This window comes from Lagopus leucura, unplaced genomic scaffold (genome assembly GCF_019238085.1).
Source record: "Lagopus leucura isolate 7727_CA_CO unplaced genomic scaffold, USGS_WTPT01 Super-Scaffold_73, whole genome shotgun sequence".
Classification (NCBI taxonomy): domain Eukaryota; kingdom Metazoa; phylum Chordata; class Aves; order Galliformes; family Phasianidae; genus Lagopus; species Lagopus leucura.
Genome location: NW_024962252.1, coordinates 14,659,707 through 14,674,224, shown reverse-complemented (window position 1 = coordinate 14,674,224; position 14,518 = coordinate 14,659,707). Strand labels below are relative to the sequence as shown.

Below are 14,518 nucleotides of genomic sequence, written 5' to 3'. Positions count from 1 at the left end.
GGTAATAAGATTTCACATTTCAGCAACTATATCATGTTATACAGTGAACAATTAGAAATATTTTTAATAATATCATTGGAATTCTATTTTTGATGTTTTCAAACAGAATTGTTTTATAGTCCTGTTTATAAATATGAAGACATTTCTAATACCAGGTAGAACTAATGTTTAAAGCTCACTGCACTTGGACTTCCTGTAGATTTCAATATGAATTTAGTATAGATCAGAGATTTTTAGAACTGAATCTTGTGTTGTTAAAATCAGTCCATAAGAACAAAACAAACACAAAACCAAAGCACCCCAGCTGAAGTTTTCTGCAGTTTTCAGTCAATTTGGAATGTTTCTTAACTTTCACAAATCAAACATAAATATGCAACTAGAAATATACTGTTATTTACATTAGTGTTGAGCTTCTATTGTACATTATGAGTTTGATTTCTACTGTGTGAAAACATATTCAGAGACAATATACATGATTGTAAATAACTGACAGTATGGGCATTCTTTGTATCATCTTTGTATCATAAAACCAGACTGAATTTCCCATCCAGAAGAATGTAGACAAAAGGGAAATTGTCGATTGAAATTATTTTTAATACCAAAATGAAAAATTGATTGTATAGATATATAATGCTACCAGATAATGTTTAGTATGTTTTTTTCAGTTTCATGTAATGTTTTTAATTAATTTTTTTAATTAATCAGTTATGCATGTTAGTCAGTCATGCTACCTTTTCTTCCAAAGTTTTTGTTTAAGCCCTTCTCAGTTGACAGTACTTAGAGCAATTTGACATGAAGGAGAGTTGGAAGAGAGTCTTGGTTAATAGGAGCCAATTCCTTTTAACACTGTTATAAGTAGCCATGCTATATTAGGCATAAATTGGATTAATGATGTGGGATAAATGTGTCAGTCTGAATACTGCTGTCTAGAAACTGCTGTCTGGTAAGAGTGGATTACTTTAATTATGATCTGGATTGATGAATGCAAATATGGGAGATTGGAATATACAGATGCAGAAATGCAGAGATGCAGAAATTTGTGGTGTATATAGATAGTCCCCATACTCAAAAGGTTTTGAGTGTTCATAGGATAAGGTGTAACACAAAAATATGAGATAATGTAATTTAAAAAGATTGCTTCATGCTTTGAGTGGTGTAATGACTGAGACTGAAGTTGTTCTGTGCTGTAGGCCAGTCCTGTTGAACATTGTTTAGCTCCAATTTATAGGAGGGAGACGATGTTCTTTTTAATATCTGTATAGCTGGCATGAGATTAAGAAACAATTGTTCAAATGTTGGTCTGACGAGTTTATTAGAGATCTTAATCAGGGAGATGGGGAAGGGGAGGACGGACACTATTATGAATTAGGGTGATGGGGAAGGGAAGAAGGGCGATAGAAACAATAGGAAAGAAGCAAGGAGTCTTTATAGGAAGCAAGAGGGAGATAGTCACCACCATGGATCCAGTGTGGTTCATAGTTCAGTCATTGATCTTCAGTAGTGGTGGGTCATTGGGCTTTGTTGTTCTGTTACCTGATCCAGGTCTATAAAGATCTAAGTTGTGGGGGGCAGAGTGGTGAGGCCGAACTGTTTTTAGCAGTGTGTGGAGACAGGAGAAGGGGAAACGGCCAGAAACTGAAGCATAGGAAGTTCTGCACAAATGTGAGCAAGAGCTTCTTTCCAGTGAGGGTGACGGAGCACTGGAACAGGTTGCCCAGGGAGGTTGTGGAGTTTCTTTCTCTGGAGATGTTCAAGACCCACCTGGACACCTACTTGTGCGAGCTGGTGTAGGGAACCTGCTTTGGCAGGGAGGTTGGACTCGATGATCTCTGAAGTCCCTTCCAACCCCTATGATTCTGTGATTTTATTGATGACAACAGTGATCACGGTGATGATGGCCACTTTTCAATGGTAGTATATATACTACCATATACTATACTATATAGTGTATATATTATAAGTCCAAACTGGTTGAGTCAGCTCTCCTTGGAGTAGCAGCTTCCAGCTCTGGGATCTCAGCAGGAACTGAACTTCCGGAATTTCCCATCTTCCAGGCCTTGCAAGCAGATCAGAGGGAGCAGGGATGCCCACCTGCATCCTGTTTTTCACATGATGGTATGGACGGTATCATTCCCCATACCAATCTGGAGCTATTTAGTCACAGGCCAGATCTTCTGCCAGTAAACACTCCTGAGCACTCTTCTGGAGGCAAGCAGCTCTGGAGGAAGGGGCTTTCAAATGTCCACAAAGTGATGTTGATTGTCACATGGTAGCACCCATCATTTGCCTCCTCAATAAATCAGTCAGAGTCTTATCACAAGAAATACCTCAGGAAGCAAGCTTTGAGCCAAAAAACAAAGAAGTATTCTCACAAACATAATGCTTAGTTACAGCTGTCAGTTAGGCTCTTACACTGTGATAGTTTACTCATAGGATTGCATTACCTCCTGAAGAAGTATAAAGCCACTTTTATATACAATCTAGTTTTCATGTATAAAAAGTGGCTGTACATGTACTTTTTGCACAAATCTGTCTGACCTGATTTAGGCTAGAGGTGTCAGAGGATCACTGAGCACAGCTGGGTTTATGGCTTTATAATCTCTGTGAGCAATAGGCAAGCTGCTGCCTTATTTTAGATAGGAAAGAATTTCTTCACATGCTGTCAAAAATGAGTGAAGATGGTAGAATTTTGTAAATATATACACATAAGCATATATTATATTTCCCAAAATAGGTGGGAGCTAGATTATAATGGAAAGTGTTCCAGTTTGGAGTTCTTATAACGCAGACGGTTAATAGAAGTACGCAGTAATAGGTGGTGTAATATTTGACATTTATCCTCTATTTTGATAAGTATTATTTTCTTTCATAGAATCTTAACAAGTTCAACAAATCTGGGGCATCTGAATCTATTGTTTAAAATACATGTATTTTATGAAGTACTATTATGGAAAACATAAACAGAGTTTCATAAAGTTACAAGATGAAATATAAGTAACTTATTTTCTGAAAAATACACAATTGTATCCTTGAAAAACTGTAACTGCTACCTATTACTTCTTTAGTCTATGCATGGTAACCAGTGAGTTATTTTATTGGGTACCGTTTGTCTATATGGTAAGATAACAGTATTTCATCAGTTTATGGTCGGAGAAAGCAATAATAAAGGATTGTAAAGGAAGATAGAGAAACAAGATGTTTTATTTCATGTTTTAATATCAAACAGATTGTATGTCTGTTAGATAGATCCAAAACTAATTTGCAACAGTAAGGTACAATATAGAAGCATATTCTAAAATTTGTCCTTTAGGGGGCTAAATGCCCCCTTATATGAACTGAATTTTTTAAGTATGGAGAGATGTGGGAATTTTTTTTCAGTCAGAAGAGCCAAAATGAGTTCTGCAAATGGAAATTCAAGAAAAAGCTCATTTTATGAAATACTCCTTTCAGTGACTTTTTTTAATAATTTTTTTTTTTTATTTTTTTTTTTTTATTTTTTTTTTTCTTTAATTATTTGTAACAAATACAAATGGGACACCTAAAATCTTTCATTTAAGAAAAAGAAACAAGTCATCCAATGTAAAATACATAATGGAAGAATGTTATTAGTGAAACTGGTTACACTGAACTGAAAAACATGTTTCAGTTCATTATACTTATATGTTCATTCTAGCTTGTTTTGAAAACCTCACAGAGGCAACTACAAATGAAAGGACTTAATTACCACAAACTTAATGTACCTGCTGACTCTGGTTTTCATTGCCGTAATCTATGCTGAGAATATAATCTTATTTGTCATAAATTTGTCTTTCAAGGTATTAAAGAACAGACTTTTTCAGTGCAAATGTAGATCCCTAATGTATTTAAAAAATGTTCCTTCTAGTTGCAATAGATATTATATTATATAATTTAAACTATTTTTTTATTTTTTTATTTTTTTTTTTATCCTTAGCTATTGTGAGTAAAAAGGAACAGCTCTGGGAAACTAGCCTCTGCATGAAAAATCACAGTGACTATGGCAGATAATAAATATTTCATAGTAAGATTAGTGGTTACTGAACATTGTTTTAGACATCTGCTTTTTCAATTTATCTTGTTAGATTTTAGTCTTGTACTAGGAAATGGTAACTGAAGGCTTAAGAAACAAAAAAAACCTCTGCACAAATAATTGGATGACATCAGATGAGTAGATATTAGAAGTTATTGATGAAATTTCTCTCTTATTTATTTGCTAGGGAATTTGTTCAGGAATGAACAGCCATGAAGAGAACTAAAAATTCTGCTGTTTTCAGAATGTGAATGAAAAGTACTCATATGGGCTATGGCAGTAAAAACACAGTAGCTGCAGCATCCCTAAATAGAATATTGTGTGCTATAAGATTAACATTTTATCATTTCAGCTATTAATAATTACAGTAAATAGGGAAGAATTATTAAGGCAAAATATTTATTTCCCAAGTGCTCAATTACTGCATATTAGTTGCAACAAAAAAGCCAACTGTTTAGTTTTCTTTGTTTAATTGTGAACTTTCTAAAATGTTAATTTACCTTCAGGACAGCTGTCATATTAACTTTAGGACTGAATACAGCTTCTCTGAACCTGGATGTAAGAATTCTTTGCAAAGCTATAGGAGAATGGCCTGCAGTATTTAGGACCTGGGATGAATATCACAGATTTGAACAATAAAATCTAATTGATTGCTGTGTCCTAAAACTTAATGTTCTTCTCTTGATGGACAATGAAAGCCATATATAAGCAAAAACCTAGACATACAAGGGATTATTCTTTTATTCATCAGCTTGAAAGCAGTTATAATATTTCAGAAGAAGTATATGCTATACAGAGTACCATGGAACATTGTTCCAGTTATGTTGGTCATGTATCAGATCAATAACAAAGAAAAATATTTGCTAATACTATTGAATTAATAAACCGAAGTGTTCTTAATAGAGCTGTTTTTCCAAACAATAGATAAAAATTAAAAAATAAATGCCTTTGGCTTTAGCCTGCAGCCAAACATGAAATATGTTCAGGCATAATACCCGCTGTGAGGTATTGTGAAGTACAAAAAGAAAGACTTATTTTGTAGGTAGCAACGGGATGAGGGGAAATGGCATTAAAATGTAATTTCAGCTAGGCCCGAGGAGGAAATTCTTTACTGTGAGGGTGGTGAAACACTGAAACAGATCGCCCAATGAAATCTTACAGGCCAGGCTGGATAGGGCTTTGGGCAGCCTGGTATTAGAGTAAATAGAAACTGAGAAGACTACCTTCAAAGAATAAAATTCTGTTTTGGCATGTCACGTGAGCTGGGTTATAACAGAATTAATATGCTTCACATGAGGCTCAGATGTTGCTCAGTCATTCTACTCATATTTCTAAGGTGAGATTAGTCTCAAATTAGTGTGGAAGTTAAAAATTCTTCATGTAATGTGCACTCCCAAAATATTTATTCCACTCTCTTGACTATGCAGGATCTTAGACCACGTGTAGAATGCAGCACTGTGAACAGCTGACATTAGATAAGGTTAAATCCATCTTCTTCTCCTTGTTTCACCAGACATAAGTGATTCTGAGCATGAATATAAAATTTCGCTCAGGCAAGAAACTTAAAGTTTATCTTGGGAGACTTCTATCTGAATTAATTATGGGATATCACACCAAATTTCCACATAAGTTTCATTGGATCGTAGAATTGCCAAAGTTGGAAAAGACCTCCAAGATCATCCAGTCCAACAGTCCAAGGCAATATTGAAACATATTCAAAACATTTTATGGGAGCTGTTTGGATATAATGCAGTGATGTTATTAATGAGTGTAATCAATGTAATGTTGTCATGGTGTATGGTATGATTGGGGAACACAGACTTTAACTGAGTGTATGAGTATTTCATCATGAAGAGGAGCTATCACAGCATGCTGTTATCTGGTAATGTTTAAGCATTTTCCTCTCAAGATGTAGGAAATATTCTGTAGGAAAACTGAATAATTATAAATGTAGCTGCCTTATGTACTCAGTGGAAAGACTCTGAATCTTTTAAACTGTCAAACTCTGGTTAAGACTTTCATTTTGGGCTTATCTTATGACTTGTCAGTGTTTGGTTTACTTTATTTCATCTTTTTTATACTCACGAATGCTTGATTTCATTCAAGCATATGTTCTCAGGCCAAAGTTGACAAAATATATTGATCCAAAGTTCTGTGGCAAACTCTTCTGGTCCTCAGTGTTTATCAGAATTTTCTGGTATGACAAGAACCATATGGATTATTCAATCAGTGGTTTTCTTCATTTGTCTAAAAGTAGCTGCCAGTCTCATTCGTCTTTCCAGGAGCATATCCTGTCATCCTGAAAAATTCTCAGAGGAATAGCTTGGGGAACTTTATGACTTGCTCACATGCTCCTAACAAATAAAAGTATTTTACCCAAAAATGTATGTGCTCATTTGATTTCGATCTTACCACAAAATAATGCTAAGGTAAAATAGAAAGGATTCATTCACAGCAACCAAAATAAACAACCATGTACATATTGCTATAAAAACAGGTGGAAAATAAAAAGAGAAAATTAATGCATGACCTAATAATTTTAAATGCCAGAATGAGAAACATCTTGTTCTCATCTGCTCACTCTCTCCAATTCTGAACCCTAGCAGACATTAGCTATTACAAATATTCTGTTATTTCATATGAAGAAGACACAATTTAAACATTTTCTGTGAAACTGCTTAGTTCTTATCTATGAGATAAGAATCTGCTACTTTAGAGATCACAAAAATGTTCAGCAAGAATCAAAGTTGATACCAGTGAGGAAGGGCAATATTAAAGCAAAGGATGGAGGATATGCAGAAAGAGAGAGAATATAACACATTTTTTTAATACGCTAGTCTGTTAGATCACTTCACCTATGCATGAGACTGCTTTAGAACTATAGAAGCAAGGGAGGATCATTGAAAGTTCTCATTTTGATAATTACCAGCATGGCTGCTCTTTTAAATATTTTAGAAGAAAGGATCTCAAAATGGAAGGTAGTTCCAAATTGAGGAATAGAATCCTGTTTTTTTCTCTTCACCTTCTGACTCAGAGACTTGATATAAAAGCTCAGAAGATGTTCTATAATATATCCAAAACAAGAAAATAATTGAAAATAAAAAAATGATTGTCGTTAGATGAACATAGAAATAACTGAATTATTTCAAAGTAATGAAGATTAAGCCTTTCTGGAAGCTTTCCTGTATTTTCTTTTAAATGTCATGTAGCTCTTATAGAACTTCTTTTCAAATTTCATTTTATTTTGTTTGCACTTAATTCAATTCATTATTTTATTTATTGTTTTGGTTTTTTTTGGAACCAGTAACAAATTTCCAAGTGTACATTACTTTTGGGCTGAGTATGGGGGAATGGGGAAAATAGGTAATAGAGGGTAAAAGAGAAGGATAATTGTGAGTTGGCAAAATAAACTCCAAAACCCACAGATTGCAGTTATTTTAATTCTTTCTTGCACTTTCAAATTAAGGAAAGTAAATGGAACAGCAGTATGTCTTGGGTTTTTTTCTTGTTTTCTTTATTGTCTGTAAAGTAGGTGATTTTGTGATGTGATTTTGGTACCCTTGACATTAGAGTCTTTTTTATTTTTCCAGGCTGACTGGCATGAATCTACCTTCTCCTGTTATCAGCAGTAAGAACTGGTTACGACTCCATTTTACATCTGACAGCAACCACCGACGAAAGGGATTTAATGCTCAGTTTCAAGGTAGGAAATACAAAATCTGTAGCAGAAAAATTCCTTTACCTTTAAACATTGCTAAAACAGTGGTGGCAGAAATTTCTCTTTAAGTATGAGGGGTAGTAAAGGGCTGACTGGTGTTACTACTACTCTTATGCTGAATAACTGTTACTGTTTTGTGATCTGGCGCCTGTGTGTCACATTGCAGTTTACTTTAAGTACTGGCTTGATCTCATTTTCTATAATGAATTGTTTTCCATTCAGTTTGGTCTTTGCTTTAAAAATGTGGTTGGAATGCACCTTACAATTGATTTCCAAGTAAATTATATACAAGGCATGTCTCCATCTAAGTGCTGTCTTCCCTAATTACACAAAATAAAACTCTTATCCAGAAGTTACATTCATCATTTGGAAATTTAGCTCCTCCCTTGCACAGCACAAGTTGTATTTCAGGTTAATGTTGCATACGCAACTTTAAAGGAATATAAGTAAATGTCATTGTTGCTGTCAGTTGCTGTTTATGTTCACCTACACAGTGGTTAAAATGCAATTTTTTAGAATGGAATCGTTATTGAATTTTATACTTCATAAATCATCATTCAAGATCAGTGACAGTATAGTTATATTGAAAACAGAGGAGCTGTATAACTCAGAAAACCATTAAGCTATTTAATTTATCTGTACTTTTAAATTTGATCTTACCCTCCACACCATCAAAGAATCTGAGTTTAGAACTTCTCTTTTTTTCTGGAATTGTAGGGCCTGCATCACGTGTTAGAAATGACAAATGCACTGCTGCAATTGTATGTTCTCGTTACTATATAGTATATACATGTAAAGCAGATAAATGCATTTAACCTATAGGTCTTTCTTCTTTAAAAAGATGAGAATCAGCTTCCATGAAAGACAGTGATTGTGATTGTGAAGCTACTTTCAGCTGTCTATGAAAGACTTCATCAGCTTCCTCCTGATCAGGCAGCCTGTATTAAGCACCCACAGTGATGTTACCTATATAAGCCTGCCTGTTAATTCTCACCCATAGGCTCTCAACTCATTCCTCATTAATTTCTAGACAGAGCTTGATACATTCCAGTTGCCCTCTCACGTAAAGAGAAACTCCACCACTTTACTCTGCTGCCTGTCTTTCCTAAGTACATATCCATCCATGACAGCATTCCAGTTATGTGAGCTGTCCAACTGCATCTCCATAATTACAGTGAGATCATGGCCCTGTGGCTGCACACAGAAGTGTAGTTCATCCAGCTTATTCCTATACTGCAAACATTGATATTCAGGTACTTCAGAGAAGAAAAGGGAGGGATACCAGATCCTCCATAGTTACACACACTGTGGAGGTGTTTGGCCTTTCGGCTTATGTCGTGGGAGGTAGCTAAGGAGCATTTGTCATTGTTCCGATTTTCCTAGGTTACTCCCCAGCCACTTGCAATAGTGTGAACATTGCTATTTTGTACCGTGCCCCCCAACTCTTGCAGTTTAAAGCCTGCCTCACTAGCCTTACACTGCCCTGCTTCTTTTAGACAGATGGATCACATCCATCTCTAACAAGTTATAATCCTCATAGAAAGTTACGTTGGATTTACCAATTGGATTTAAAATGATACCAAGCTCATCAGTTTGTTCTGTAACAAAAATCTTTCTAGCTTACATTTTCATCGTATACTTATTATACTTCTTTCCATGTTAATTTAAAGTACTCTGAGTTACCTAGTTATTTCAGAATTCCTAGGAAGAGAATAAAATAAGAAAGCTTCCATAGTAAAACTGATTAATGAATATGTTCCACTTTTATAGCATAAAACAGATCTCACTTCTAGAGTATTTCAGATTAAGCATGTTATTTTTGGCAGGCTGTCAGAAAGATCCAAGAAGGTATGATGTCATTTGATTATTATGTGCCAGAAGTCATCTGTTTGTTGTATTTGCCTACTTTAAATAATGCAGAATTTAACAAACAGATAATTCTGAAGTCAAATAAGAATATAACGGAGACTGCTGAAATAATGCTGTCCTATTGGAAAACCATGAACAAATGATGTAAAATAAACTGCTAGGTAAAGTAATCATTTTCAGTGAATTTTTGTAATTCATGTAAGTTGATATCTGTCCTTCATCTACATTGTTTAAAACCTTTAAAATTGTGATTGAAGTACATTAGAATAATTCACAGTACTTCCTCAATAGATGCATGCTGGGTACATTAATCAGATTTTTCTATGCAAATTGTCACTTAAAGTAAATTTAGGAAAGGAAATTAATGGAAGAAATTAGTAAAATGCAAAAGTAGATTAAAACTATTATTTCCTGTTGCTTAAGTGATACTGAACATTGTTTCCTACTAAGTAGTACTGGAACAATAACTTGTGTTTTGTTAAATCTTATTAATGGGAAATGAATCCAATCTTGATAGAGAACACCAACAAATATCCATCAATCCACCATCTGTCTTGACCATTCTTTTTTTCTGATTAACTCTTATCACTCTTAAAAATTTAGGCCTGACTTCTCACTAGTACTAGTCTTATTTGGTCTTTCTCTGTCTGGTAGGAGATGTTATGTTTTTCTTCAATAGAGTAAAAAGTCGGATCATAGAATGGCCTGGGTTGAAAAGGACCTCAAAGATCATGTAGTTTCAACCTCCCTGCCATGGCCACTAGACTGGGCTGCCAGAGCCACATCCAGCCTGGCCTTGAATGCCTTCGGGGGAAGGGGCATCCACAACCTCCTTGAGCAACCTTTTCTAGTGTGTCACCACCCTCTATGTGAAAAACTTTTTCCGAATATCTAACTGAAACCTCCCCTGTCTCAGTTTAAAACCATTCCCCCTTGTCCTATCACTATCCGCTCTTGTAAACAACTGTTCCCCCTCCTGTTTATACACTCCCTTCAAGTACTGGAAGGCTACAATGAGGTCTCCCAAGAGCCTTCTCTTCTCCAAGCTAAACAAGCCCAGTTCCCTTGACCTTTCTTCATAGGAGATGCATCGACCATTCCACTCAGCGTGGTGTCATCTGCAAACTTTCTGAGGGTGCACTCGGAGCCATCATCTGTGTCATTGATGAAGATATTGAAGAGCACCCGTCCCAAGACTGACCCTTGAGGGACACTTCTTGTGACCAGCCTTCAACCTGACACAAAACCATTGATCACAACCCTTTGGCTGTCATCAGCCAACCAGTTCTTAATCCATCAAACAGTCTATCTTTTAATTCCATACCTCTTCAATTTAGAGAGAAGGATGTGGTGAAGGACCATGTCAAAGGCTTTGCAGAAGTCCAAGTAGATGACATCTGTTGCCCTTCCCTCGTCCACCAGTGTTGTCACTCCATCATAGAAGGCCACCAGCCTTGTCAGGCAAGATATTCCCTTGCTGAAGCCGTTCTGGCTATCTTGGATCACCTCTTCATCTCATATGTGCCTGAACATGGTAAGCAGGATGATCTGCTGCATGATCTTCCCAGGCACAGAGGTGAGGCTCGCTGGCCTGTCAATCCTCAGGTCATCTTATTTCTCCCTTTCTTAAAAATGGGAATAATGTTTCCCTTTACCAGTCACCAGGAATAAGTCTTTTATTAGCCCTATAATTGCCATCTTTTTTAGCCTTACAGTTCATCTTTTGATCTCCCAGATAAAGTAAGGAGATTGAGTTTCTTAAATCTGTCAATTGAAATAATTTTTGCTATTGTCTTCATTTATTTCACAGTGAGCTGGTGATATTTGAAATTTGCAATGAATTCTTAATTGATTTTGTATTTCTTTCAGTATCTGATTAATACTGTAGGTACTACATTTCACTTTTTTTTGCATGTGTTTCTCTTCTTCCTACTGCTATTAAAAAAAAAAAAAAAATTGTGAGCACCTAGGAAATTAAGTCAGTTAAATATAGAACATTCGGATTGAGGTAATAATTTTTCTGTATCCATGTGTCTCTCGTGGCTGCTGTAGATAGGCTACATTTGTTCATTTGTCTTATTCTACCCTTGTTGTTCATTCTTTTGCAGTGCATAATTTTTCTCCACTTCAATATTGTAACATCCCAATTTCCCAACTTCTTATCACTATAGTATCAGAGTCATTTATTTTGTAAGTTTATTAGTTATTCAAATCTAAACAAATACAGGAGTGTATCAAACTATTTTCACACAATTTTGGTTTAATTGATTTACATTTTATTCAGCTGTGGTAAAATCTGTGCAAGTCTACAATGTGGTAAGTTCTCAGCAGATGTTCTTTTATTAAGCAGGAAGGAATTAATCTGTATTCTATTGAAAGTAAGATTGTTTTGGCCTAAGCTTTGTATGTAACTATTGGTTCTGAATAACTTCCTTTTTAGAAATAAACATCAAATGTGCTGTTTTTCTCTGCCTCAAAAATTGAGTGAGCATTGGAGTCTAGGAATAGAAAATACATAACACTATTAACCACTGGCCCCTATTTGCTCAATTTTAGATTTGTTGTCTGATAGAAAAAGAAAATTTTAATCCTACTAAAAATATAATAATGAAATCAATATTGTACATCTTCTCACATACTGAATAGGAAGTGGAAGAAGTAAAGCAAAAAGTAGGATTGCTACCCTGGACTTTAAGAGAGCCAACTTTGATCTCCTCTGGGACCTACTTGGAGCTGTCTCATGGGCTAGGGTGTTAGAAGGTAAGGGAGCCTGTGAGAGCTGGTCAGCATTTAAGCAGCTTTTCTTCCAAGCTCAGGATCAGTGCGTCCCTGTGAGGAAGAAATCGGGAAAGGGTGGCAGGAGACCTGTGTGGATGAGCAAGGAGCTCATGCACAAACTCAAAGGAAAGAAGGCGGCCCATGAAATGTGGAAAAAGGATCTGACCACTTGGGAAGAATACAGGAATGTTGTCAGGGTCTGCAGGGATGTGACGAGGAAGGCTAAAGCCCACGTGGAATTAAATCTCGTGAAGGGGATAAAGGATAATAAAAAAGGCTTTTTTAAGTACGTTAACAGTAAAAGGAAGACTAGGAAGAGTGTGACTCCCCTGCTAAGTTGAGGGGGTGTTCTGGTAACAGGGGATGCTGAGAAGGCGGAGATACTGAATGCCTTCTTTGCTTCTGTCTTCAGTGAAAAAGCTCCCCTTTGGGAATCCAAGACCCTGGAGGTTAGTGAGAGGGTCTGGGGAATGGAAGACCTCCCTTCAGTCAGGCAAGAGGTGGTCCGGGCGCACCTAGGCAACACCAATGTTCACAAATCCATGGGACCCGATGGGATGCATCCACGGGAGCTGAGGGAGCTGGCAGAAGTGATTGCTGAACCACTTTCTGTCATCTTTGAGAGGTCTTGGAGGACGGGGGAGGTGCCTGAAGACTGGAGGATAGCCAATGTCACTCTGGTCTTCAGAAAGGGCAAGAAGGAAGATCCAGGCAATTATAGGCCAGTCAGCCTCACCTCTGTCCCTGGAAAGGTGATGGAACAGCTTGTGCTGGATGTCATCTCCAGACAACTGGAAGAAAAGGAGGTTATCAAGAGTAGTCAGCATGGGTTCACCAGGGGGAGGTTGTGCTTGACCAACCTGGTAGCCTTCTATGATGTTGTCTCTGGCTGGGTGGATGGGGGAAGAGCAGTGGATGTAGTGTACCTTGATTTCAGCAAGGCTTTTGATACTGTCCCCCACGACATCCTTATAACAAAGCTGAGGAACTGTGGAATAGATGAGTGGACAGTAAGGTGGGTTGAGAACTGGCTGACTGGCAGAGCACAGAGGGTCGTCGTTGGCGGTGCAGAGTCTGGTTGGAGGCCTGTAACCAGCGGTGTTCCTCAGGGGTCTGTGCTGGGTCCGGTCTTGTTCAACATCTTCATCAATGACCTTGATGAGGGGATAATGGCCACCTCAGCAAGTTTGCTGATGATACAAAGTTGGGAGGATTGGCTGACATGCCTGAAGGCTGTGCTGCCATTCAGCAAGACCTGGACAGGCTGAAGAGCTGGGCAGTAAGAAACTGGATGAGGTTTAACAAAAGCAAATGTAGAGTCTTGCATCAGGGGAGGAATAATTCCATGCACCAGTACAGGCTGGGGGATGACCTGCTGGAGAGGAGCTCTGCAGAGAGGGACCTGGGTGTCCTGGTGAACGACAGGTTGGCCATGAGCCAGCAGTGTGCCCTTGTGGTTAAGAGGGCCAATGGCATCCTGGGATGCATTAAAAAGAGCGTGGCCAGCAGGTCGAGGGAGGTGATCCTCCCCCTCTACTCTGCCCTGGTAAGGCCTCATCTGGAGTACTGTGTCCAGTTCTGGGCTCTTGGAAAGAGTCCAGCGGAGGGCCACAAAGATGGTGAAGGGCCTGGATCATCTTTCCTATGAGGAAAGGCTGAGTGAACTGGGTCTGTTCAGCCTTGAGAAAAGAAGACTGAGAGGGGACCTGATACAGGTCTATAAATATCTAAGGTGTGGGGGGCAGAATGGCGAGGCCGAACTGTTTTCAGTGGTGAGTGGAGACAGGACAAGGGGAAACGGCAGGAAACTGCAGGACAGGAAGTTCCGCATAAATGTACACAAGAACTTCTTTACAGTGAGGTGACGGAGCACTGGAACAGGCTGCCCAGGGAGGTGGTGGAGTCTCCTTCTCTGGAGATGTTCAAGACCTGCCTGGATGCCTACCTGTGCGACCTGGTGTAGGGAACCTGCTTTGGCAGGGGGGTTGGACTCGATCTCTGGAGGTCCCTTCCAACCCCTACAATTCTTTGATTCTGTGATTCTGTGTGAATATTTATTTGGCCTCTCTGGAAACAACTTTGACTTTTTCCTGTGTGCTTTAGTC

General features: G+C 37.7%; 1 protein-coding gene across 1 annotated transcript in view; it reads left to right on the top strand.

Annotated features, from left to right (window-relative positions):
* The window catches only part of CSMD1 (CUB and Sushi multiple domains 1), a 990,707-nt gene that overhangs the window by 631,796 nt on the left and 344,393 nt on the right, over nt 1–14,518 (top strand). Inside the window, exon 6 of the mRNA XM_042877582.1 lies at nt 7,639–7,751. Within this exon, the coding sequence (XP_042733516.1) occupies nt 7,639–7,751 (113 nt within the window). The remainder of the gene's footprint in view (nt 1–7,638; nt 7,752–14,518) is intronic.